The sequence below is a fragment of the Esox lucius genome, chromosome 5 (assembly GCF_011004845.1).
Source record: "Esox lucius isolate fEsoLuc1 chromosome 5, fEsoLuc1.pri, whole genome shotgun sequence".
Classification (NCBI taxonomy): Eukaryota; Metazoa; Chordata; class Actinopteri; order Esociformes; family Esocidae; genus Esox; species Esox lucius.
Window position 1 is genome coordinate 12586778 of NC_047573.1, and position 23783 is coordinate 12610560.

At 40.2% G+C, this 23783-nt stretch overlaps 2 protein-coding genes across 3 annotated transcripts; one reads left to right on the forward strand and one right to left on the reverse strand.

The window, feature by feature from the left end:
- Positions 1–2661: 2661 nt before the first annotated feature.
- atad1b (ATPase family AAA domain containing 1b) lies at positions 2662–13814 on the forward strand. Of its 2 annotated transcripts, none has more exons than XM_010864719.3 (10): positions 2662–2755; positions 7294–7476; positions 7608–7706; positions 8261–8381; positions 8496–8696; positions 9167–9273; positions 9366–9455; positions 10708–10758; positions 10841–10977; positions 12092–13814. In XM_010864719.3, the coding sequence occupies exons 2-10, from the start codon at positions 7303–7305 to the stop codon at positions 12210–12212; spliced, it is 1101 nt and encodes a 366-aa protein (XP_010863021.2). In that variant the 5' UTR covers positions 2662–2755; positions 7294–7302; the 3' UTR covers positions 12213–13814. The 2 variants fall into 2 exon arrangements, with proteins under 2 accessions (XP_010863021.2, XP_010863029.2); XM_010864727.4 differs by lacking the exon at positions 2662–2755 and adding an exon at positions 6384–6913.
- A 68-nt stretch (positions 13815–13882) lies between these two features.
- Positions 13883–21404, reverse strand: papss2b (3'-phosphoadenosine 5'-phosphosulfate synthase 2b). Its single transcript, XM_010864701.3, has 12 exons — positions 20995–21404; positions 19118–19232; positions 18766–19001; positions 17904–18042; positions 17585–17703; positions 17320–17433; positions 17071–17182; positions 15631–15836; positions 15404–15539; positions 14971–15239; positions 14596–14825; positions 13883–14435 (listed from the first exon to the last, which is right to left on the reverse strand). Exons 1-12 carry the CDS (start codon positions 21019–21021, stop codon positions 14294–14296), a joined length of 1845 nt encoding a protein of 614 aa, XP_010863003.1. The 5' UTR covers positions 21022–21404; the 3' UTR covers positions 13883–14293.
- Between the last annotated feature and the right edge of the window lie 2379 nt (positions 21405–23783).

Below are 23783 nucleotides of genomic sequence, written 5' to 3' on the forward strand. Positions count from 1 at the left end.
TAACTATATACTCGGTGGATGCATACTTATTTTCAAATAAGTAATTATTTCTCCTGATCAAATTGCAGTTTTATTTGATGATGAGGAATCTATATATGTGCTGTTGGCTTTTACTTTGCATATATAGTAGACTAGGAAACGTGTCACTACGCATTGAGTTTCTTGCCATTTAAATGTATTGACAATTTACGACGTAATTCTACATTCTGCAATGTGTGTCAAGTGTCCGAATGATCTTTGACTTTATCTTTGTTCTCTACCTGGGCAGGAGCTACATCCTGACCATAGAGAAAGATAGATGCCTCTACTTGCCCCCAAAAAACGTTTTTGCATGGTTAGCGCCGTCTTCGGGAGAGGGCTTTAACCGTTTTTATGTAATCATTGTGTTGGACCTTCATTTTTTTTGCCAATGAGTTCTCTTGATCTCAGGCAACCGCTCGCGGCGTAATAAAAAATAATAGAGACCTGGTTCGGATTGCTCACTTTATGTACTGTCTCTGGTTCTTCCATTGGCTAAATCCCAAATAATCCCCTTCCTCTCAGCCCTCCATTAGCACGTTCATGCACGCCTCCGCCATCCATTTTCAGAAGTGTCCCAAAGCTGAGGGAGTGAAAATTATAGAGGATGTAGGGGCTAATTAGTTCCTTCTGTGGCCCCTTCCAGGGAATCTGCAATGATGGAGCCTTCATAAGCGACGTGAAATCCCATAAGGCATCATCACATTACTTGTGAGTTGGCGACATTTTCCACAAAAGTAATGGATGGGTTTTCACCATAATGGCATTGTATTTATGTCTGATTTTGAGACTTTGCACATGTAAAAAATAAAATACCACCAAAATTAACTTTAATTCTTCAAATTGGTAGGGACAATGGGCTGTTTTGCAAATTGAACCATACGTAGTTGTTGAGATCTGAAAGAAATTGACCCGTGTCAAATGTTCGTAGGTAGCTTAACGCTTAGCAACCAGTAACCAAAAGGTTGCTAAATAAAGGAGTCAGCAAAGTGAAAGGTATGTGGTTCTGACCCTGATGAAGGGATTTACCTCTAATTTCTCTAAAAGAGAACATAAATGAAAAGTAGAATTCATACAACAGGGCACGATGGGGCGTGGTATATGGCCAATAAATGTTATTATGAACGTAACTGGTTTATTAAATTAAGGGGGCATCTTGGGAGGTTGTGATATATTGATACTGTACTGTACCACAACTGTACTGTACAACACTGTACAGACACCCCGCGAGGCGTCGTCCATAAGAACAGCTCTTAGCCGGTATATTGGCCATATATCACACCCCCTCGTGCCTTACCGCTTAAGCATGTAGGACGCTATCCACGTTTATTCTCAATGGTTGTGAGGTTGTGTTATACTCACTGGACATGAGCAAATAGTTGTGATATGGCGCCATCTGTCAGATTTGCAGGGAACATGAACTACAATATCGTGGCCCAACAGAAAAAACTACGTTATACAGGTGCTGGTCATAAAATTAGAATATCATCAAAAAGTTTATTAATTTCAGTAATTCCATTCAAAAAGTGAAACTTGTATAATTTATACATTCATTCCACACAGACTGATATATTTCAAGTGTTTATTTCTTGAAGAAAACACAGTGGACCGCAGATGACATGCAGATGACATGGCACCCCAAACCATCACTGACTGTGGAAACTTTACACTGGACTTCAAGCAACGTGGATTCTGTGCCTCTCCTCTCTTCCTCCAGACTCTGGGACCTTGATTTCCAAAGGAAATACAAAATTTACTTTCATCAGAGAACTCAGCAGCAGTCCATTCCTTTTTGTCTTTAGCCCAGGCGAGATGCTTCTGATGCTGTGTCTTGTTCAAGAGTGGCTTGACACAAGGAATACGACAACTGAAACCCATATCTTGCATAAGTCTGTGTGTGGTGGTTCTTGAAGCACTGACTCCAGCTGTAGTCCACTCTTTGTGAATCTCCCCCACATTTTTGAATGGGTTTTGTTTCACAATCCTCTCCAGAGTGCGGTTATCCCTATTGCTTGTACACTTTTTTCTACCACATCTTTTCCCTCCCTTTGCCTCTCTATTAATGTGCTTGGACACAGAGCTCTGTGAACAGCCAGCCTCTTTAGCTATGACCTTTTGTGTCTTGCCCTCCTTGTGTCAATGGTCGTCTTTTGGACAGCTGTCAAGTCAGCAGTCTTCCCCATGATTTTGTTGCCTACAGAACTAGACTGAGAGACAATTTAAAGGCCTTTGCTGGTGTTTTGGGTTAATTAGCTGATTAGAGTGTGGCACCAGGTGTCTTCAATATTGAACCTTTTCACAATATTAAAATGTTCTGAGATACTGAATTTGGGGTTTTCATTAGTTGTAATCATCAAAATTAAAAGAAATAAACACTTTAAATGTATCAGTCTGTGTGGAATGATTGTATAAATTATACAAGTTTCACTTTTTTAATGGAATTACTGAAATAAATCAACTTTTTGATGATATTCTAATTTTATGACCAGCACCTGTATGTAAGGAGAATAGATTCGGGTTAGCCATCTCATTCAATCTATAGTTGTGTTGCTTTTGTTGTGTTGTGTTTTGCTGTTTACATTGCATTCGTTCAACAACTGTCACATGCCCCCACGCCACAGAAATACATTATTTTTTATTTAGAACAGTTTAGATTCCAAAACAGTAGGGGGCACCTGTCACGCATATTGCTGAGGATTAAGCGGACCGGGATAAGAGGAAGAGTCTGCGGTGTGAGGTGAGTGTCATTTCAGTCTACGCGTTAGCGGCTTGTGTAATGTCTACTGGTTTACTTATGTTTATAAATTCGTTTTGAGTTACATATACATTGACCATTTCAATGTGTATTGATTTACATGTACATTGATAGTGGGATTCGTTTGAACAAAATAACGTCAAATTGTATGGCAAGGCTGCGTGCTATCTGGAAGGTCAAAGCTAACAAAAAAAAAAATCAAGGCGCGTTAGCTAGTTTCTGTTTCGTTACACTGGTAGTACTGTAACTAGCTAGTTAGCCGTTTTCAGTTTCGATTAATGTCCGTATTGTAAAATAAGTCAATTATACTTGAAAAATAACTACTTGATTTAATTTTACTAATAAATAATGGAATCAGCATATACCTACCCGGGAGTGTTGTTAGGTTGTCAGTTTTGTCTGAATGAATAAAATGTTTGGAACGTCTATCCATTGATTATAGTTGCCAGAAGCTTGCAGTGTCTGGTCATTTAATTATTACAGTTTGGAACAGATGAAAGTTGTATTTTGCCTAAGTGGACTGCGGCGATCAACCTGTTCTATAACAGTGTCATCAGTTACTCTATGACCCCACATAATAATATTGTCATAGAAAATACGTTTAATTCAGAATGCTTATTAATGATATTGAGTTATTCAACCCGATCCTTGCTTTCTTTTAAATATCGCATTCATATTCCCCGTTCTTTGCATCAATTTATAAACCCACTCCACAGGACAAGACCATGCTGTGTAACACAGTTAATAAATGAAAGTTACAAACAAATAATAAATTAGGATCAGCCGGCGATCGTGCACTGTTTACCCGGGGGCAGAGCCACCGACGTAGCCGCAAATCTGGGGCTGGTGCTAGTGAAGTCTAAAACTGGCAAGTATAGAGAGTACAGAGATATTGTTAGTCACGTTGGCACCAACGACGCTAGGATGAAACAGTCAGAGGTTACGAAGCAGAACATTGCATCAGCGTGTAGACTAGTTAGAAAGATGTGTCGGCATCGAGTAATTGTCTCTGGCCCCCTCCCAGCTAGGGGTAGTGACGAACTCTACAGCAGACTTGCGCAACTCAATCGCTGGCTGAAAACGGAGTTCTGCCCGTCGCAGGAGGTAGAGTTTGTAGATAACTGGCTCTCTTTTTGGGACTCTGCCAGAAATAGGGTCAGGCCTGATCAGCTGAGGAGCGACGGACTCCATCCTAGCTGGAGTGGTGCTCTTCTTTTATCTAGGAACATTGACAGGAGTCTCACTCCTATAGCCTCACCATGAGATCGGGTGCAGGTCAGGCCGCAGGCTGTTAGTCAGCCGGCTAGCATAGAGGAGTCTGTCGATATCATAGCCACTGTAGTTAGTACAGCTTTTCCTATTGCCACTGTGAATCGTTCCAGGCTGAAAAGATTAACAAGGTAGTGCTAACAAAAACAACCTTATTAAGATAAAGCCTTCCTCCACCTTGGTCACAAATAAAAATGACTATAACCTCCCATCTCAAAATGGGACTCCTAAATGTTAGATCCCTTGCTCCAAAGGCAGTTGCAGTAAATGAATTAATCTCTGATCATAAACTAGATGTTATTGGTTTATGTGAAACGGGGCTAAAGCCTGATGAATTCATTGTCTTAAATGAGGCCTCTCCTGGCTATACTAGTGATCATATCCCTCGTGCATCCCGAAAAGGTGGGAGTGTTGCTAATATTTATGACAGTAAATATGAATTTACTCTCAAACACATCACTGATTTATTTTTTGTTGAAGTTTTACTTATGAAAGTTAACCAGGCCGATAAATCGTTTTACATTTATAGGCCCCCCGGGCCACACACAATGTTCCTCAATGAGTTTCCAGAATTCTTGTCTAACCTTGGCAATTTCAATATTCATATGGAAAAGTCTAATGATCCTTTTCAAAAAGGCTTTGAAGCCATAATTGACTCAATGGGTTTTATCCAAAATGTCTCAGGTCCAACACACTTCCACAATCACACCTTAGATTTAGTCCTGTCACGAGAAATAGATATTGTAGATCTAATAATTTACCCCCAAAATCCTGGATTATCGGATCACTGTCTTATTACATTTACTGTTAAAACAAGAAATTAACTTGCTCCACAAACAATGAGTTTCAAAAGCCGTACTATAAATTCTCGGACTACAAATAAATTCCTTGGTATTCTTACAAGTTCGCTCATTAGTGACAGAGTAAATAAATCTGTAAACGATCAAATCAAGGATCTAAAGTCAACACTGCGAAAAACATTAGACACAGTTGCACCACTAAAAACAAAAGAAAAACGTAACAAGAAACTTGTTCCCTGGTACACAGACAATACTAGAGCACTTAAGCAAGCCTCCAGAAAATTGGAGCAAAAGTGGCGCTCTAACAAGTTGGAAGTATTCAGACTAGCTTGGATAGACAGTACACTACAATACCGAAAATCACTGACGTCTACTCGATCACTTATTTCTCCATCCTGATTGAGGTGAACAAAAACAATCCAAACAACTTGGTTGTAATGAATACATGAACTACTTTGATGAAAAGATCACCATTAGAAAGCAAATAACTGACTCCTCCTTAAATAGTTATGGTCCTCAAAATCTCAGTTGTTCTGAGAATGTCCAGAACCTCCCTGACCAGGTGTCAATGGGGACACTTGAATTTTTTGATACCGTATTGCTCGACACATTCACAAAATTTGTAATGAGTTCTAAACCCACAAACTGTCAGCTAGACCCGATTCCAACAAAATTACTTAAGGAGCTATTTCCTGTGCTAGGTCAGGCAATGCTGAACATAATCAATTGCTCCCTTTCCTCCGGATGTGTACCAAACTGACAAAAAATAGCGGAAATTAAGCCTCTTCTAAAAACATCTGGATCCCAACATATTAAACAATTATAGGCCAATATGGAACCTCCCGTTCCTCTCAAAAATCTTAGAACAATGTGTTTCTTCCTAAATTTCGGCCTTCTTAGGGAGTTTTTCCTAGCCACTGAAATTCAACACTACTGTTGTTTGCTCCTTGGGGTTTAAGGCCGGGTGTTTCTGTAAAAGCACTTTGTGACAACTGCTGTTGTAAAAAGGGCTTTATAAATACATTTGATTGATTGTTTTATCCTACTGTAATTCGAAAATATTGAAGGTTACTAGTTAGTGTTTACTTGGCTTTATATTGCTATTTATTTAGTCAAAACTGATGTTCATGTTAAAATGTATCTAGGCTTTCCAGAACTATAATATAATATTACCCCAGTGCCCTATACAACTGTTTTAAACTCAAGCTGTCAAATGTTTTGATTTGTAAGAGCTTTCAGAACAGGTTGAAATGAATGTTAAAAAGCAATGTGTTCATTTAATCCAATATCCCATCTTTGTCCACCTGATAGTCTTCACACTGCTTTTTGCATACTCAGTGTTTTCCTGGGTTCACAAACTTTGACAGGTTTGAAGACCTCTTCATCAGTGTGGATGTTCCATTGCTTTGAGAACTTCAAGACCAGTTTTTTTTTTTTACTTCCTCAAATCTGCTGTTCCACCTGGGTGTGTTACCAGGTTTGGTGTGAGCATCCTTTTTCTTGCTGGCTTCTTACAGAAGGCTGACTTGCCAGGCCACATAAAAAAAAATAAAAAATGCATATTCATATCACAGTTAATGCGTAGTTGACCTAACAGCATACTACGTGTTTTCGGACTGTTTCTGGCCTTGGTAAAATGAATGAGTCATTCCTAAACCTGTAGAATCATTTGAATGTTCACGCTTTTAACTGAGCATGCAATGCTCACGACGAACTTCTATGTGCAAGCATATGCTTTGAGACAAACCATCTGAATTAGTGGCAAGCAGGGTGACAAAATAACAGACTGACATTTTGCTGAACAACTAAAAGGGCATCATCATAATTTCCCCAATTCTGCCAGGTTATTCCAACCTCATAGTGTGGGAAATGTGTATGAAACATAGGAGATACCATTTTTGGAGAGGACTGGGCTTTAAGGAATGGAATATTATTGTAGAATCCTGCCTCTGAGGTTCACAACATTGAATTGAAACAATAACATAACTTGGTGTATTCGTCTTCCCTTGCAGAACAAGACCGGCATGGTATTAGCCAGTCCAGGGTGGTTTAGGGTGGGAGGGATAGTATTGTGAGTGTTTGAAGCCAGTATAATATTACGAGTCAATGCAAACTGATAGACTGACTGGCAAGAACGTTTCAAGGGGGAATATCTCCTGCACTTGGAACAATTTTGCAGAAAGATCATATTTGAAACATTAACTTAAAACCGTAACTGCCGATTGTCTACTGGACGTTTTTGTTTATATTTATGCTAGAAGTACAGTGAGAATCCTACGCAAGGCCCCTTTAATTAGTAAGCCTTTTTTCCGTAAGTTTTCTGAATTGAAGAATTCATGCATTCTTCTTGCTAAATAAAGAGCAAACCTAGTGTAGTAGCTTCTTGTCAAATGTAGTTGTTCGTGTTCATCTGTGATGATCAAGAATGTAATTTTGTTTTCTGTCCCATAGACATCAAAGATGGTGTTGAAAGAGATTCCAACAGAAGGTATTACCCGGCCCTTAGGGCGAAATGAAGTCATTGGTTTACTCTTCAGGCTGACCATCTTTGGTGCAGTTACCTACTTCACCATAAAGTGGATGGTTGATGCCATTGATCCCACAAGAAAACAGAAAATGGAAGCACAGAAACAGGTGTAGTTTCCAACATAGCCAAGTGTTACATATGATTGCAATCATATTCTGTGGATATGTGTCATGTTTGTTAGGATGATATTAGAGCATGCAAAAGAAGTGTGGCTATTCATCTTTCTTTTTTTTTTCAGGCAGAGAAACTCATGAAGCAAATCGGTGTGCAGAATGTCAAGCTGTCAGAGTACGAGATGAGCATTGCAGCTCATTTGGTGGACCCATTGACCATGCAGGTAAATAGGGTTCCGTTTGCATTCAATCATTTCTTGAATGCAAAATACTCCAACATTCTTTTATTTTATGTTTTCCCCCCTAAACATACTCTCCCAATTCTGTGAAGTCCAATTTGCTGTTATGCCCTTGTATCATCAGTTACGGTTTTAACTCCCAGCAGGCTTGGGAAAGTCAAAGATTGTGACATGTCCTCCAAAATCTCACATATCTTTTCTGCCTATTATCACACTGCTCTCTCAACTGGAAAGTACTCGCCAGCCCTTACTCACTGGAGGATAACACATTCACAAACCAAAACTGCGCAAGCATTCGTCTGACGTACTAGAGCTAGAACATGCCCAGATAAAGCAAACTTGTCTGACATTAACTCCATCCATCCTGGATAGTTCTGAGCCAGTTCAGGCAGGATGCAAGGCCCCTGGGCACTATTGGTATGCCTCGAAAAGGATTTCAACTCAATTTTTCAGCTTTATTTGAGGTAGTGCCCCCCCCGCACTAAAATATCAGCAGTTTGTTCTCTGTAACCAACATATATGTTTCTCTCTCACTACAGATCACATGGAGTGATATTGCTGGTCTAGATGAAGTCATCACTGAGCTGAAAGACACAGTGATCCTTCCTATTCAGAAGAGACACTTGTTTGAGGGGTCGAGACTGCTTCAGCCACCAAAAGGTGAGTCTCTTGTTTCAAACAATGTTAGCTTATTGCGACAGGTGCACTCCCATCAATTGAAGACACAGAATAGGAAGGTTAAGCATTCCTCTTACCAGGCCACTATGACAACAGGGGTGCTGCTGTACGGACCACCTGGCTGTGGGAAGACGCTGATTGCCAAAGCGACGGCCAAAGAAGCTGGCTTCCGCTTCATCAACCTGCAGCCTTCCACCCTCACAGACAAGTGGTATGGAGAGTCCCAGAAACTGGCTGCTGCGGTCTTCTCTCTAGCTCTGAAGCTCCAGCCCTCAATCATCTTCATAGATGAAATAGGTAAATACCTGTTTTCCCCAACAAAGAAACCAGGGGGATGGACTATAAATATTGTTCTGTCCGTATGTTAATAGGTATGCACAGTTGTTGATTACACATTGTACCTTTCACTCATCGGTGTGGACCTGGGTAAGTTATGGTTTTTAAATACTTTGGGAGACAAAATCTTGATATTTTGCATCCTGAGAAACTTAGCAAAAAATTTACTTTTTTAAAAAGGAACTAAATATATCTGCTTGCTCTGTTCTCATATTTAGAGGTACAACTGACAAAATGATTTCACAAAAAGCTGTGTTCATGGGTTTCAATACAAAATTCTCCTATAGTCAACCAGATGATTACCTGAATCGCTTTGTTTTACAATCCTCCTAGACAGTTGTTATGCAGGCCTTCTGATTGCTAACTGGATACATCAGCTAAGCCAGGCAATCGGTGATAACGTCTGTTGATTATGGAATTTTCGGTTCCAGACTCTTTCCTAAGAAGCCGCTCCAGCTCTGACCACGAGGCCACAGCCATGATGAAGGCTCAGTTTATGAGCTTGTGGGATGGGCTGGATACTGACTATAACTGCCAGGTCAGTCCATCATGCATGAAATGGTCAAAAAACAGCATAAACATTTCTTCTGTCTGATAATCTGTCTGATTATCTCACTTTTCCTCATGTAGGTCATCATAATGGGGGCCACTAACCGTCCACAGGATCTCGACTCTGCCATTCTGAGGAGAATGCCCACAAGATTTCACATAAATCAGCCTGTGAGTGTATTCATACTGTACAGATTTATCAATTTATAAATGGTACTTACAGTGGGGAGAAGTATTTGATACACTGCCGATTTTGCAGGTTTTCCCACTTATAAAGCATGTAGAAGTCTGTATACTCTTCAACTGTGAGTGATTTTGGCCCACTCCTCCATACAGACCTTCTCCAGATCCTTCAGGTTTCAGGGCTGTCGCAGGGCTGTCTGCTCCCTCCAAAGATTTTCTATTTGGTTCAGGTCTGGAGACTGGCTAGGCCACTCTAGGACCATGAGATGATTCTTATGGAGCCACTCCTTAGTTGCCCTGGCTCTATTTTTGTCTCATCAGACCACATGACCTTCTCCCATTCCTCCTCTGGATCATCCAGATGGTTATGGGCAAACTTCAGACGGGCATGGACATCCGCTGGCTTGAGCAGGGGGACCTTATGTGCTCTGCAGGATTTTAATCCATGACAGCGTAGTGAGTTACTAATGGTTTTCTGAGAGCTGGGACTGTGGTCCCAGCTCTCATCAGGTCATTGACCAGGTCCTGCCGTGTAGTTCTGGGCTGATCCCTCTCCTTCCTCATGATCATTGATGCCCCACGAGGTGAGATCTTGCATGGAGCCCCAGACCGAGGGAGATTGACCGTCATCTTGAATTTCTTCCATTTTCTAATTATTGCACCAACAGTTGTTGCCTTCTCACCAAGCTGCTTGCCTATTTTCCTGTAGCCCATCCCAGTCTTGTGCAGGTCTACAATTTTATCCCTAATGTCCTTACACAGCTCTCTGGTCTTGGCCATTGTGGAGAGGTTGGATTCTGTTTTTTTGAGTGTGTGGACAGGTGTTTTTTATACAGGTAACGAGTTTAAACAGGTGCAGTTAATACAGGTAATGAATGAAGAACAGGAGGGCTTCTTAAAGACTAACAGGTCTGTTAAGATCCATCCATGAAACAACCTAGATGAGGCTTTTGCTGAGACTGTCTTACTGGTTGATAGGTGATCAAATACTTATGTCATGCAAATTAATTAGTTAAAAATCATACAATGTGATTTTCTGGATTTTTGTGTTAGATTCCATCTATCACTGTTGAAGTGTACCTATGATAAAAATTACAGACCTCTAAATGTTTTGTAGGAAAACCTGCAAAATCGGCAGTGTATCAAATACTTGTTCTCCTAGTGTAAATTATGCTCTGTCATAATTTTGAATATGTAGTGTATGGGATAAATCTTTATTACTGTTTTCTTTTTCTTGCAGAATTTAAGGCAGAGGGAAGAAATCTTGAAACTCATACTGGAAAATGAAAATGTATGTTCTACACGCTACCCATGGTAATTCACTCATGATTTCTAGCTGTGTGTTTTTACTGAATTTCCACTGGCATTCCCAGGTGGAGACCAGTGTTGACTTTGTTGAAATAGCAAAGGAGACGGATGGATTTTCAGGGAGTGACCTCAGGGAGATGTGTCGGGATGCTGCTCTGCTCTGTGTGCGGGATTTTGTCCATAACACCCATGCCAATGACAGGTACCACGCCTCTTTTTAAGACGTTACCACTGTATTACACATGCTTTACATAGATCAGTAGGGATTAGCGGTTTCACACCATTGTATGGCTTTCTCGAATGACTCGCTTTCTGTTGAACTGTCTGGTTTCACAACACCGCAGAGTGCAACTTGAAAAGAAGCCTATTACAGTATCCGATAAAACAACTGCTGCTTTTAATTGGCTGATCCCTTATCAATCACTGTCTTGCACGGGCGCGTGTAAGGTTATGGATTAACTCCGGCGCGTTTAAGGTTATGGATTAACTCCGGCGCGTGTAAGGTTATGGATTAACTCCGGCGCGTTTAAGGTTTTGGATTAACTCCGGCGCGTGTAAGGTTATGGATTAACTCCGGCGCGTTTAAGGTTATGGATTAACTCCGGCGCGTTTAAGGTTATGGATTAACTCCGGCGCGTTTAAGGTTATGGATTAACTCCGGCGCGTGTAAGGTTATGGATTAACTCCGGCGCGTGTAAGGTTATGGATTAACTCCGGCGCGTGTAAGGTTATGGATTAACTCCGGCGCGTGTAAGGTTATGGATTAACTCCGGCGCGTGTAAGGTTATGGATTAACTCCGGCGCGTGTAAGGTTATGGATTAACTCCGGCGCGTGTAAGGTTATGGATTAACTCCGGCGCGTGTAAGGTTATGGATTAACTCCGGCGCGTTTAAGGTTATGGATTAACTTCGGTGCGTGTAAGGTTATGGATTAACTCCGGCGTGTGTAAGGTTATGGATTAACTCTGGCGCGTGTAAAGATATGGATTAACTCCGGCGCATGTAAAGTTATGGTATTGAATAAAATCATTTTTGGAGGATAAAAAAAACACTCCAGCCTATATTTTTTTAATCTAGTCTTAATCTAGATCAAATGATGTAGAAATGATTATGGTCCTCAACGTTATTTAATAACTGCACTTTACTTTTGATTATTCTGAGTCTCATTTTTACAACTGTCCCACACCCTTTTTTAGCCTACATTTAATCACACGGCGGTCATGTTTTTCTGAAAGCAGTGCACTCAGGTTCTGTGTGTTAGAAGTTGCATCAGGGGGCGTGGTTAGCAAGATAATAACCTTGTCTTTGCCTTCAAGTCAAGACGAAGATGCCATCCGGTCCATTCAGCAGCAGGACATGCAGAGGGCCATACAGAAGATGAGGAAGTCCAAGTCTGCAGGGGGACAGACTGTACTGATGCATGCTGCTCTGGATTGACTCTGGATGTGCAAAGTAGAACTATCAAGCCTATGGCTCTGTTTTCTTTATCTTCTCTTTATAAAGACTACGGATGGAGAGAAATAAATGTAATGTCTATCATAGTCTGACTGATAGACATGGTCATCATTTGTTATTATTTAAGGACATTTGATTTAGAGGATTAAAATGTTTGTGTCAAGGCAATTTATTATGGCTTTTACATTATACTTATTATATTGGCATATGTTGTTGTACAGTATGTGTGTCATCTCAACAAAGGTCTGCAAAATATAGGCACAGTTTTAGATCCTTTCAAGTTGGACTGTACACATTTTCCTCCTCATTACACACACAGCAATACTGACTTTAACCTTTAACCTTCCATCCATTTTATCTGAGATCATCAAATGTTGCTTTGTTTGGAACTTTGTTTTAGGGCTATTCTGAATTGTAAATCTTCAGGAAAGCTTTTTTGACGAGCTGTGTATCAAACTAGTTGTAGGAGCCATTTCATGTATTGTATTGCCTAGTTGTTTTGGCATGTCACTCTTCCAGGGCACTAGGTGTCAGTCACGTTTATGTCACGAGGTGGGTGTTTTGTGATAAATGGCCAGGTGTGGGAGGTTTGACTTGTTCTTGGTTATGGGAGCTTATGGTTTCTTACCGATATCACCATGATACTTTACAGCTACCACTACCGGATTATTTTCTCTCTGAATCATCACTGAGCAGTACAGTAACAATATCAAAGTCATTTGTTAAAACTTTATGAAATGGAACATCAAACTAAATCATGGCTTGAATTGATTTAATACGCGTAATGGGACAAGCATCACTATAACCAATTAACGAAGTGGCTAATTGACATTTAGGCTAGGATAGTCACTACACTAGTATAACATCATTAATAAAATGTGCCACTTTTACTCCATCCCTTCACTATTAGATTATGCAATGAGTGGTTTTCAGAATGTCTGAATTTTTAATGAAATCATGTTTTGTCATGCTGAATAACAGAAAGAACAATTAACATTTTAATCGAAAGTCAATTGTTGCTGTGGATGTTGTGAAATGACCATGCCAGATGTAACGATGCTTGAGTAAAGTTTACAGTGACATGGCCTTCCATTTTCTTGGTTCTAGAATATCTAAGATATGTAACATTATGAGCTGCTCATGTTATGTATTCACTTATTATTGAAGTGTACTTGTTTTTTAAAATGTTAATAGATCCACATACCTGTGTTACAGGTAGTGTCTGTTCTTTATTATTTTCACATGACAAACAGCCAGTATCTCCTACAAGTAATAGCTTTTAGTACTTTGAAATTGTGTGGTTACCAATTCATAGTTTATTTCTACCGCCATTATTTAGTTTAACGGGTTGGGATTTGTGGAAAATGTTTTATTATGGAACTTTGGTTTTTATAAAATAAGCTTGATTTGTTTTTTATTAAATAGAATGTGAAAATGTTAAATGGTATTGTTGATCCTTTCCTAAGTTTAAATAATATATTTAAAAATTGTATTGTCAACTGTTTTGTTTGTGAACAACACACAGCTGATGCGCCTTTTTCTCTGAATTCTGGTGTCTGCTAAAATAAAGAAAACCAAGAAATATTTTCTCATAAAATCATTTATTTGCAACGTTCCTATACTTGGAAGTGTACAGTAGTAATATATATATATATATATATATATACAGTACATATATAGTAATATAAAAAGGTAGATCCTATTAAGAACTTTTAAATTAAGGCACCATGGTATCATTTGATAGAAATGTTTTCATTCCATTCACATGCCACAAACATTAGTCAACTAAGAAATTAAATCATGTCTTCTCACAGCTTAAAACATTTATACTGTTACTTTCCAACTTACTACAGTAAAGACCCATAGATGATGAGAAATGTGATATGTTAATAACACTGACTCTACAACTACTTTGGAACTACTCATCAAACTAGATATTTCCAGATAAATGATATACAGTAATAAAAGCAATGGCATTCATGCCTGCTACTGGATTTGAATGGAGAATATACTGTATAATAGGAATGCTTTTAAGTGACCTGTTAAAGTTAGAATATGACTGTTCAGTCGTCCTTCTGCTGGGAGCTGTAGTACTCAGTGAGGACCTTCCAGGCTTTGTTGGCCATGAAGCCGTCTGGAGGGTTCTCTCCACTGCGTGCCATCTTCCTCATTTTGGTCCCTGAGATGAACTCAAATTCCTGGTGTCTGAAAAGGTACAAAGACAAAGTTAGTGAAGTAGCTTTGACCTTGACATTTTAGGAACATTTTAAGCTCTAGCTACTGCTTACAACAAGAGCCCAGAAGCTTTCCCTTTCAGGTTATACACCGGAGAAAACCTATGGCTTAATATATTACGTCATTGTACCTCTCCATATCATAGAAGTCCATAGCTCTTTTAGTTTTGTTGTAGGCGGCCACTCTGAAGGGGATGATCTCTACAGAGGTGAGGCCAGGGGCCATAGTGAGCACCTTGCCCCCATGGGTGGGCTCATATAGGTCCTGCTTGGTCTCTGGATGCGGCATGCCTGCAGGGTCTCGACCCACAATGTAGAAGTTGGCACCAGCTATCATCCGTGCCCGGCAGTGCCACTGTACCTAAGGGGCCGTGAGAAGAATAATCGTCTAGTGACACTGCTGACAAGGCCAATGGTTATAAATACATTATTAACTGAGTGTCCCATTGATGTAGACAGTGTAGGTAAAATCTAATTCGTAGCCCGGAGGGGAACCATTGATCTACCTCAGTGGGTCCAGCGTACATCATGGGGGAGGGGAATATGGCCACAATGGTACTGGCCGGGTCCAGAACTCCCTCTTCCAGTACGGCAGCATGCTGCTTCATGCGCCACTCCAGGGGCACATCGTCGTCTTTGGTCCATCCCCCGAGCGGATGGAGCAACAAAACAGGGTTCTTGTAGCCCCGCTCCAGCAGCCTTCGCTTGGTGTCCTGCATCAGAAGGGCGTGGCCATTGTGGACCGGGTTGCGGAGCTGAAAAGCGAAGACGGCGTCTGGGGAATGCAACAGAAAAAGAGAAGAGGTTTCATAAGTGACTGTGAAGTATTCTTTATCATCTATGTTTTGTTTTCAGAATTTGCCTTAGGTAGATATTAGCATAATGCAGCACTAGAGTGAAGTGGACAGGTAGTTGAGAAGTAGACTTAATGCCATTCACCTGCTTTCATCTCCTTAAACTTGTGCTTCAGCTCTCTTGGAGTGAAACGATATTGGTCCAGACCATCATTCCATTTGATAGGTTCTAGAACCTCCAAATCTCCACCAACCAGCCAATCACCACTCTCCATAACCATCTGTGAGGGACAAAAATGTTTACTCTCAGGTATTCTGTTAACAAGCAAGTAAATGATGCTCACAGGGACAGTTCTAAAAAGCTATCCTAACCTTGATGTAAGGATGCTGAGGACACGTGGTTCCCCACAGTCTGGCACAACGTTCTTCCTTCCGATGCTCATAAAATTCCGGATTGCGGAGAATTGCCACTCTACGACCATTGAACTCAAGTGTGAAAGCAGCACAGCCATCTAGCCTGTCTTTGTTTTCTTTGGACACGGGCAGAACGATTGGCACAGAGAGGTTGATCGTTCCACCTGTCAAGCACAGATCATTTTATGTCACTTATAGCAAATACATAGACTTCTGCTCACTCACTGGTTGTGCCATTTCCTTTTTATAGGGTATAGAGGTAGGTGTTGTCTCTATGAGGTATTAGGTGCTATTACAATGAGGTATAGAGGTAGGTGTTGTCTTTATGAGGTAGGCGAAGTAAATGTTTCTATGAGCTATAGAAGTAGTTGAAATTGGTGTTGTTTCTTTGATGTAGAAGTGAGTGAAGCAAAAAGCACTAGAATACAAAAAAACTAACATCTGTCACTGTCCAGATACTTCACAATTTGAATGTATATACTGAGTATGTTATGGTACTTATTTTATATAAAACAGAGTATTATAATATATTAATGAGAGACAAGTATTGGTGGTAGAAACATCTATTAATTTGATATTAGGATATGGTAGATTAAAGTCAGGGCTTCTAATAATCATTGTTTAATCTGCTGATTATTATTGAAATTAATCAATTTAGCAGATACAAAATTAATCCTGAGATTAAAGGCATGTGTTTTATTTATTACATTTGAAATGGGTGTTTTTCATGTTGCACAATGTTCTCTTTAAAACAACTTGATAGTAGTAACAAAACAAATTAAAAGCATGCGCAACAATATAAAGAGTTTTATGTAGTGCATAGAGCAACATATTGTAACTGCTATTCTAAACTGTTGAAATTCACCTAGATCTGCATTAAGGAATAAGAAAATGTAACGCATTACAGGGAGCTTTAAAAAATAACTGAAATGTAGCCTGGAGTACGGACAACATCCCTATAATTTAATGAATGGAGTAGTAGGCTAGGGATGCATTTTGCTTTAGGTTTCTGACACTCATGGCATGATCCATCAAATCAGTAATGTGGGGAAAGCTTACTTAGCATGTTTGACTGTAAACAAACTCCATGCATGCATTCACAATTAGCCCACTGGTTTAGGGGCGCTATGGAATAATGTTTTGTTAATGTCCAACTGAACAATGCATTCAAAAAGAAAGATTGTTCACTTCCAAACTTAACTCATGGCATGAGTTCTGTGAAAAGCAGGCACTTGTAACTCTGTCTTACGCAGACCCAACTAATCAATAACGATATTCGTTTGCCAACTCTTTTATTATGGACATTATCAATTTTTAGATATTCGCTGTTAAGTCCTAATAAATTGTCTAAGATTTAATTAAAAACTTTTAAGTATACTATTACTATTAAACTATTACCATCCAGGAGTGTGTTGAAGTGCAGAACCTGCAGGAACTCCTTCTCTCTCATGAAACCCTTGAGGGGACTGGCCCAGCCCTCCGCCAAAACCTGCACCCACTGGAGGTCAAGCTAAAGGAAATACGGGACACATTGAAATAATATAACAGCCACCAGGGTATGGTCACGTACAACTCAACATGAGGGCTCAGCCTTTACGTTTATGGAAGATAAGATAATGCCAGTCAAACTCAAGAACGATTTGCTACCTTGGTGATGTTGACGGCGGGCAGTGTCTTGGCGTCACTCAGTGCCAAGTCGAGCTTGTTTTCTGGCACAAAGAGCACTGTCACTTCCTCTGCCACACCAGTGGGCACAATACTCTACAAAACAAAGCAGTAACGGCGTTAATACATTAACAAGTTCACTCTGATCTATGGGCCATTTTTGTCCAAGGATTAGGACATTCACCCAATGGTAGAGAGAGGGACACAGACATTGGAGGCCCAGCGAGGTGACCGCAGACAGACTCACCTGCTCCTTAAGCAGCTCCACCACTTGCTGAATGCACTCATTTGCTGAGATCTCTCCGGTCTTTAGCACAAGCTCAGGGGACTCGGGCTTCTCAAAGGGAGAATCAATGCCAGTAAAGCCTAAAGACCGAAGGTCAGGAAAGCCGTTTAGGATACTGCCAATAATTCAGGGACTACCCCGCTGTAGACATCATTTCTACGACCCACTTTTGTTGTCAATGACCTCTTAACTGGTCGACTTTGAAGTGATACGATTTATACTCTTATGGGAAATGTAAAACAACTGGAATACTAGAGGGCAGAGTCAGGTCTAGAAGTACCTTTAATCTCTCCGGCACGTGCCTTCTTGTAGAGGCCTTTAACATCTCTGCTCTCACACACCTCCAATGGCGCATCGATGAACACCTCAAAGAACGGCAACCCAGAACTCTCATGGATCTTCCTGGCTTCATCCCGGTCCTATGCACAGGAAACAGAGACTGGGTAGCAAAAATAAACATTTGGTATCTTGACTGTAAGAAAAACAGCTTTTCAAAAACAGATACCAACCGAAGGAAATGCAGACAGAGTATTATATGAGACTGTACACCTGCAGTCTTTTATTGTATCACATATTTGAATGTTTCATCTTCATTTCAACACAACTGAAAGATAAAGGTAAGCCAGTTCAACAAACAGTGAGGAAAATCTACAAACATTCCATAGTATGGATCATTGTCCTGTAGCAATTACGGCAAGCAGGCCAGTCTTGTAGATGAAAAGCAGCCAAACAATAACGTCCCCTCACTGCTGTGTTTTAAGGTTGGTATAGGGAACTTTTGTTTCAAGGCAGTGCTTTTTTTTTTACTGAACCAAACATAATATCTGGCATTGCGGCTAACTTATTCCACATTTGACCCTTCTATCCACAGAGCACTATTTCAATAGCCTTGGTGTCTTGCAAATTTTAGCCATGCATTTATGTAATTATTTGAGAGCTGAGGCCCTGGGTGTTACCAGACCAAGGCTTTCAGGGCTGTAGACCCATTTGTTTTTTGGTCAGCTCTGAGTGTTTTGCAGGCTGAAAGTAATGCAGAGGGTTAATAAAACACTGAGAGCGGACGAGTGCTTCATTTCCACTCCGCATGTCATTGAGGCAGACTCGCCCTTCTTATAATTGTCCAATTGTGTGACGCCACTCACCTTAGTGAACGGCGAAATGAAACTGGTGATGCAGACCAGCCCTGCGTCCGCGAACAACTTGGCCACCTCAGCGATGCGCCTGATGTTCTCTTCCCTGTCCACAGAGGTGAAGCCCAAGTTCCTGTTCAGTCCCTGTCGGATGTTATCTCCATCAAGGGAGTAGCAGGGAATACCATGGGACACCAAATACTCTTCCAGGGCAAAGCCAACGGTTGTTTTTCCAGCACCTGACAAGCCTTTAATACGCCGCCACACATATATTCACAGTGAATAACTTCAATCCATCCATTATCCAACATGATTTAAGTAAAAGGTTGCGGTTGGGGTATCGGCAAGAGGTGTCCATTGTTACCTGTGAGCCAGACAGTGCAGCCTCTAAAGCCTTCTCTGGTGCCCACCACTTGGCCTCGTTTAGACCGACTCACATGGTGAGCCTGGTAGACCACATTAGTGGACCTCTGAAGATCCTGAAACCAAACAGTCAAAACTCATATTTGAGTAGGCTGGAAGACATGACTGTAGATTGTGTAACTTGATAAGGAGTGTATTAGTTATCAGTAATGCATATCACTTCCATAACTTATAGGAAAGCTAAACAAATCTGTCTTTGTCCTTGTTTTGAGATGAGATCACAGTAACGATTGTTCTTTTGAAAGGGCACTATGTATAAACGCGAGAACATAAGTAGTGAAACGTGAGGGATGCTATAAGATTTCTATATTAGCTTATGTGGCTGAAGGAGCTGGAAGAAGCCACGCGCTGCCACAATTGTTTAATTACTCTTAGTTTAGTATTCTTATGTCCCGACATTACTGTTGATGCAATGGGATGGATAGTAAAAACCAGTTCACAGCTCAGAGTTTACAGCTGTTAAAATTAAATGGAATCTGACTATTGCGGCAGGCTGGACTAAAGGTTAGAGTATCAAATCAGTAAATTAAAGCTAGAGATTGTCCAATGACCTTGTGTTTTATGTTCAGGTCCAGCTTCATCTGTATCCATTAAAAAAAGGCCAAAATCCCTTAGCCGGTAGGTGAAATATCTGTTGTTGCGTTCCTGAGCAAGGACCTTTTAAGCCCCAAGTAATTATGACTGAGAACTCTTTCCTAGTCATACTTAACTGGTTAAACGAGGTACACATAAAATAATGATGCTGATCAGGCACAGAGACTAGAAAGATAAACCCAAACTAGAGATTTTTTTATTTTATAAAAATGAAATTAATCATTTGGACATCAAGATAAATAATGTCTAGCCTTTTCTATTAATTCTCTGTCTACCTTGCATAGCTGCCTCTCTGTGACTTCACACTCTGTGCGTGGACAGGCCAGGTTGGTGGAGCGATGCAGACGACAGGGGAAAACAAACAGGCCTATTCATTCATACAGTCCTACAGTGTGGCAGTCAAGCCCAACACTCGCTAGCTGGAACCCCTCACAGAACTGTCGGTGCCTCTCCCATGTCTGCCCTACCCATGTGATATCTGAGCTGGATTCCGTTGGCCAATGGGCTCAGTGACTCTCGTAGTACATAGCGGTAGACTGTTGCCGTTAGACAACTCCTCAATGAACCTTTGTAAGGGATAAATGTAAGCTGAACATTAACTTCTCCATCTGGAACTTAGATGTGTAGCCTATTCTAATCCATTATGTCAAACTGTAATAACATCTCCGCTGCTTGAAATGTGGAACACGTCATACACTATCATATCAAAGACTTCTAATATTATATACAGTACATCTGCATAATAAGCACGTATTTAACATGAATAAGATGTTATACATATAAATATGTATACACATGTGCAAATACTGTGTTTAATGTAATATAACGTGGGTGTTTAATCAATTGTGAATTACTCGAAATTACCAAGAATCGGTTAAGCAATGCAGGGATTTCCAGCGAAGTGGCCTGTTGATTGACAGGCCACTTTATTTAACTCGAAGTTGATATGTTGTAAAAACTTCGTCACTTTCTTGTATAGCCCTTAGTAACTAAAAACTTAAAACGCAGGTAAGAATGATTCTTGAATGCAATTTTGTTCCCTAAACAAATCTGACAAGGGACAAGTTAATTGTGCTGAACTTTCCAACAACACTCATTTAAAAACGGCCAAATCCAACCAACAATATACAGTAACTATTTCAGTGCTCGACACATAAGTTTATCAAGCGGGGCAGATCCGAATGAAATAAGCACATATCAAAAGAAAAACATGCAATAGCATACCGTTCTTTGCTTCTTGATGACAGACATCGCCGATTTTTCTGAAACTTTTCTGTTTAGTTTTGTTAAGGATAATCCGATTTGCTTATACTACGATTATATTACGTGATTTATAAGAAATATATCTGAAGGGAGATGTCCAATAAATAATTCCAATCCAAGACACGTAGCATTTTAGACCTGCCTGTCTTTTCGTCCCTCCTTTTCCTCCCCAAACTCACAGAGGCGAGAACGTCATAGCCACGACATTCCAAAGGTTTGAGTTTATAAAGAAAGGCTTAACCATGAAATCGGATAAGCCTTGAGTGGTATTTCCAGATTAATTTCAATAAATGTTTTAAAAGTAACTATCATAGAACATGACTGTATGTTTCACCATTATCGCTTTTTATGAGTAGGGCGTCCAATCAAAACCGCATCTTGACCAATAGGTAAAATGTTAACCCGTGGTCAAAACTTATTTTCCTGGTCATAATCCGTTCCACAGACCCTAAGTTATTGTAGTTTTTCCCTTGTTGGATGGCATCACCTCCTAGAGAAAGATATCTCCAGTTTGACAGCGAACTATTTCTTTTTTCGTTATACGTTCTGTCTGCTTGCTTTTTAGACAATTTCTTCAGACAAGATTAAAAAGATTAAAACAGAACAAAAATATAAACGCAATATAGGGCTTCAAAGTGTTGGTCCCATGTTTTTTTAGCTGAAACTAAATAACATACTCTAAGTAACAAAAACGTATGTACCTCATGTTGTGCACACTTTTTGTTAAATCCTTGTTAGTGTGCAGTTCCCCTTTGCCATGATAAACCATCTAACTGAGGAATGCAACATTTCTAGAAGCAGATTAAAGAGCCTGATAATAACATAGGTGCAGCTTTTTCTGATAGTAAAACTGTGTCCAAAATGTGCAGAATGTGGCAGTATGTACAGGTGCTGGTCATATAATTGGAATATCATCAAAAAGTTGATTTATTTCAGTAATTCCATTCAAAAAGTGAAACTTGTATAATTTATACATTCATTCCACACAGACTGATATATTTCAAGTGTTTTTTCTTTTAATTCTGATGATTATAACTGACAACTAATGAAAACCCCAAATTCAGTATCTCAGAAAATTTGAGTATTGTGAAAAGGTTCACACTCTAATCAGCTAATTAACTCAAAACACCTGCAAAGGCCTTTAAATGGTCTCTCAGTCTAGTTCTGTAGGCTACACAATCATGGGGAAGACTGCTGACTAGACAGCTGTCCAAAAGACGACCATTGACACCTTGTACAAGGAGGGCAAGACACAAAAGGTCATTGCTAAAGAGGCTGGCTGTTTACAGAGCTCTGTTTCCAAGCACATTAATAGAGAGGCGAAGGGAAGAAAAAGATGTGGTAGAAAAAAGTGTGCAAGCAATAGGGATAACCGCACCCTGGAGAGGATTGTGAAACAAAACCCATTCAAAAATGTGGGGGAGATTCACAAAGAGTGGACTGCAGCTGGAGTCAGTGCTTCAAGAACCACCACGCACAGACTTATGCAAGACATGGGTTTCAGCTGTCGAATTCCTTGTGTCAAGCCACTCTTGAACAAGACATAAGCGCTAGGCTAAAGACTAAAAGGACTGGACTGCTGCTGAGTGGTCCAAAGTTATGTTCTCTGATGAAAGTACATTTTGCATTTGCTTTGGAAATCAAGGTCCCAGAGTCTGGTGGAAGAGAGGAGAGGCACAGAATCCACATTGCTTGAAGTCCAGTGTAAAGTTTCCACAGTCAGTGGTGGTTTGGGGTGCCATGTCATCTACTGGTGTTGGTCCACTGTGTTTTCTGAGGTCCAAGGTCAATGCAGCCATCTACCAGGAAGATTTAGAGGACTTCTAACAGGACTTGGTACCTGCACACAGTGCCAAAGCTACCAGTACCTGGATTAAGGACCATAGTATCCCTGTTCTTAATTGGCCAGCAAACTCGCCTGACCATAACCCTATAGAAGATCTATGGGGTATTTTGAAGAGGAAGATGCGATACGCCAGACCCAACAATGCAGAAGAGCTGAAGGCCACTATCAGAGCAACCTGGGCTCTCATAACACCTGAGCAGTGCCACAGACTGATCGACTCCATGCCATGCCGCATTGCTGCAGTAATTCAGGCAAAAGGAGCCCCAACTAAGTATTGAGTGCTGTACATGCTCATACTTTTCATGTTCATACTTTTCAGTTGGCCAACATTTCTAAAAATTATTTTTTTGTATTGGTCTCAAGTAATATTCAAATTTTCGGAGATACTGAATTTGGGATTTTCATTAGTTGTCAGTTATAATCATCACAATTAAAAGAAATAAACATTTGAAATATATCAGTCTGTGTGGAATGAATGTATAAATTATACAAGTTTCACTTTTGAATGGAATTACTGAAATAAATCAACTTTTTGATGATATTCTAATTATATGACCAGCACCTGTATAACAGGTCAGCCAACTGCAGATCATGTGTAACCACGGCAGCCCAGGAGCTTCATATCCGACACCTTTATCTGCGGTATTATCTAAATTAAACTATTATAGTAAAACAGGCCCTAATAAAAGAATTATACATGATTGTATCATATTTACTATTACTGGCTGCACTGCCGGAAATCATGCTTGTTTCATGCAATAATCAATGTAGGGTCCAGAAACTGGCTGTTCCGCCACATCATACCTACAGTGCCATTGTGGCAGGGTAAACCTTAAACACATTCATTTCCAGTTAAGTGCTGCGTTTGCATTATTGCCAAATGCCTCAATCACACCTACACTGT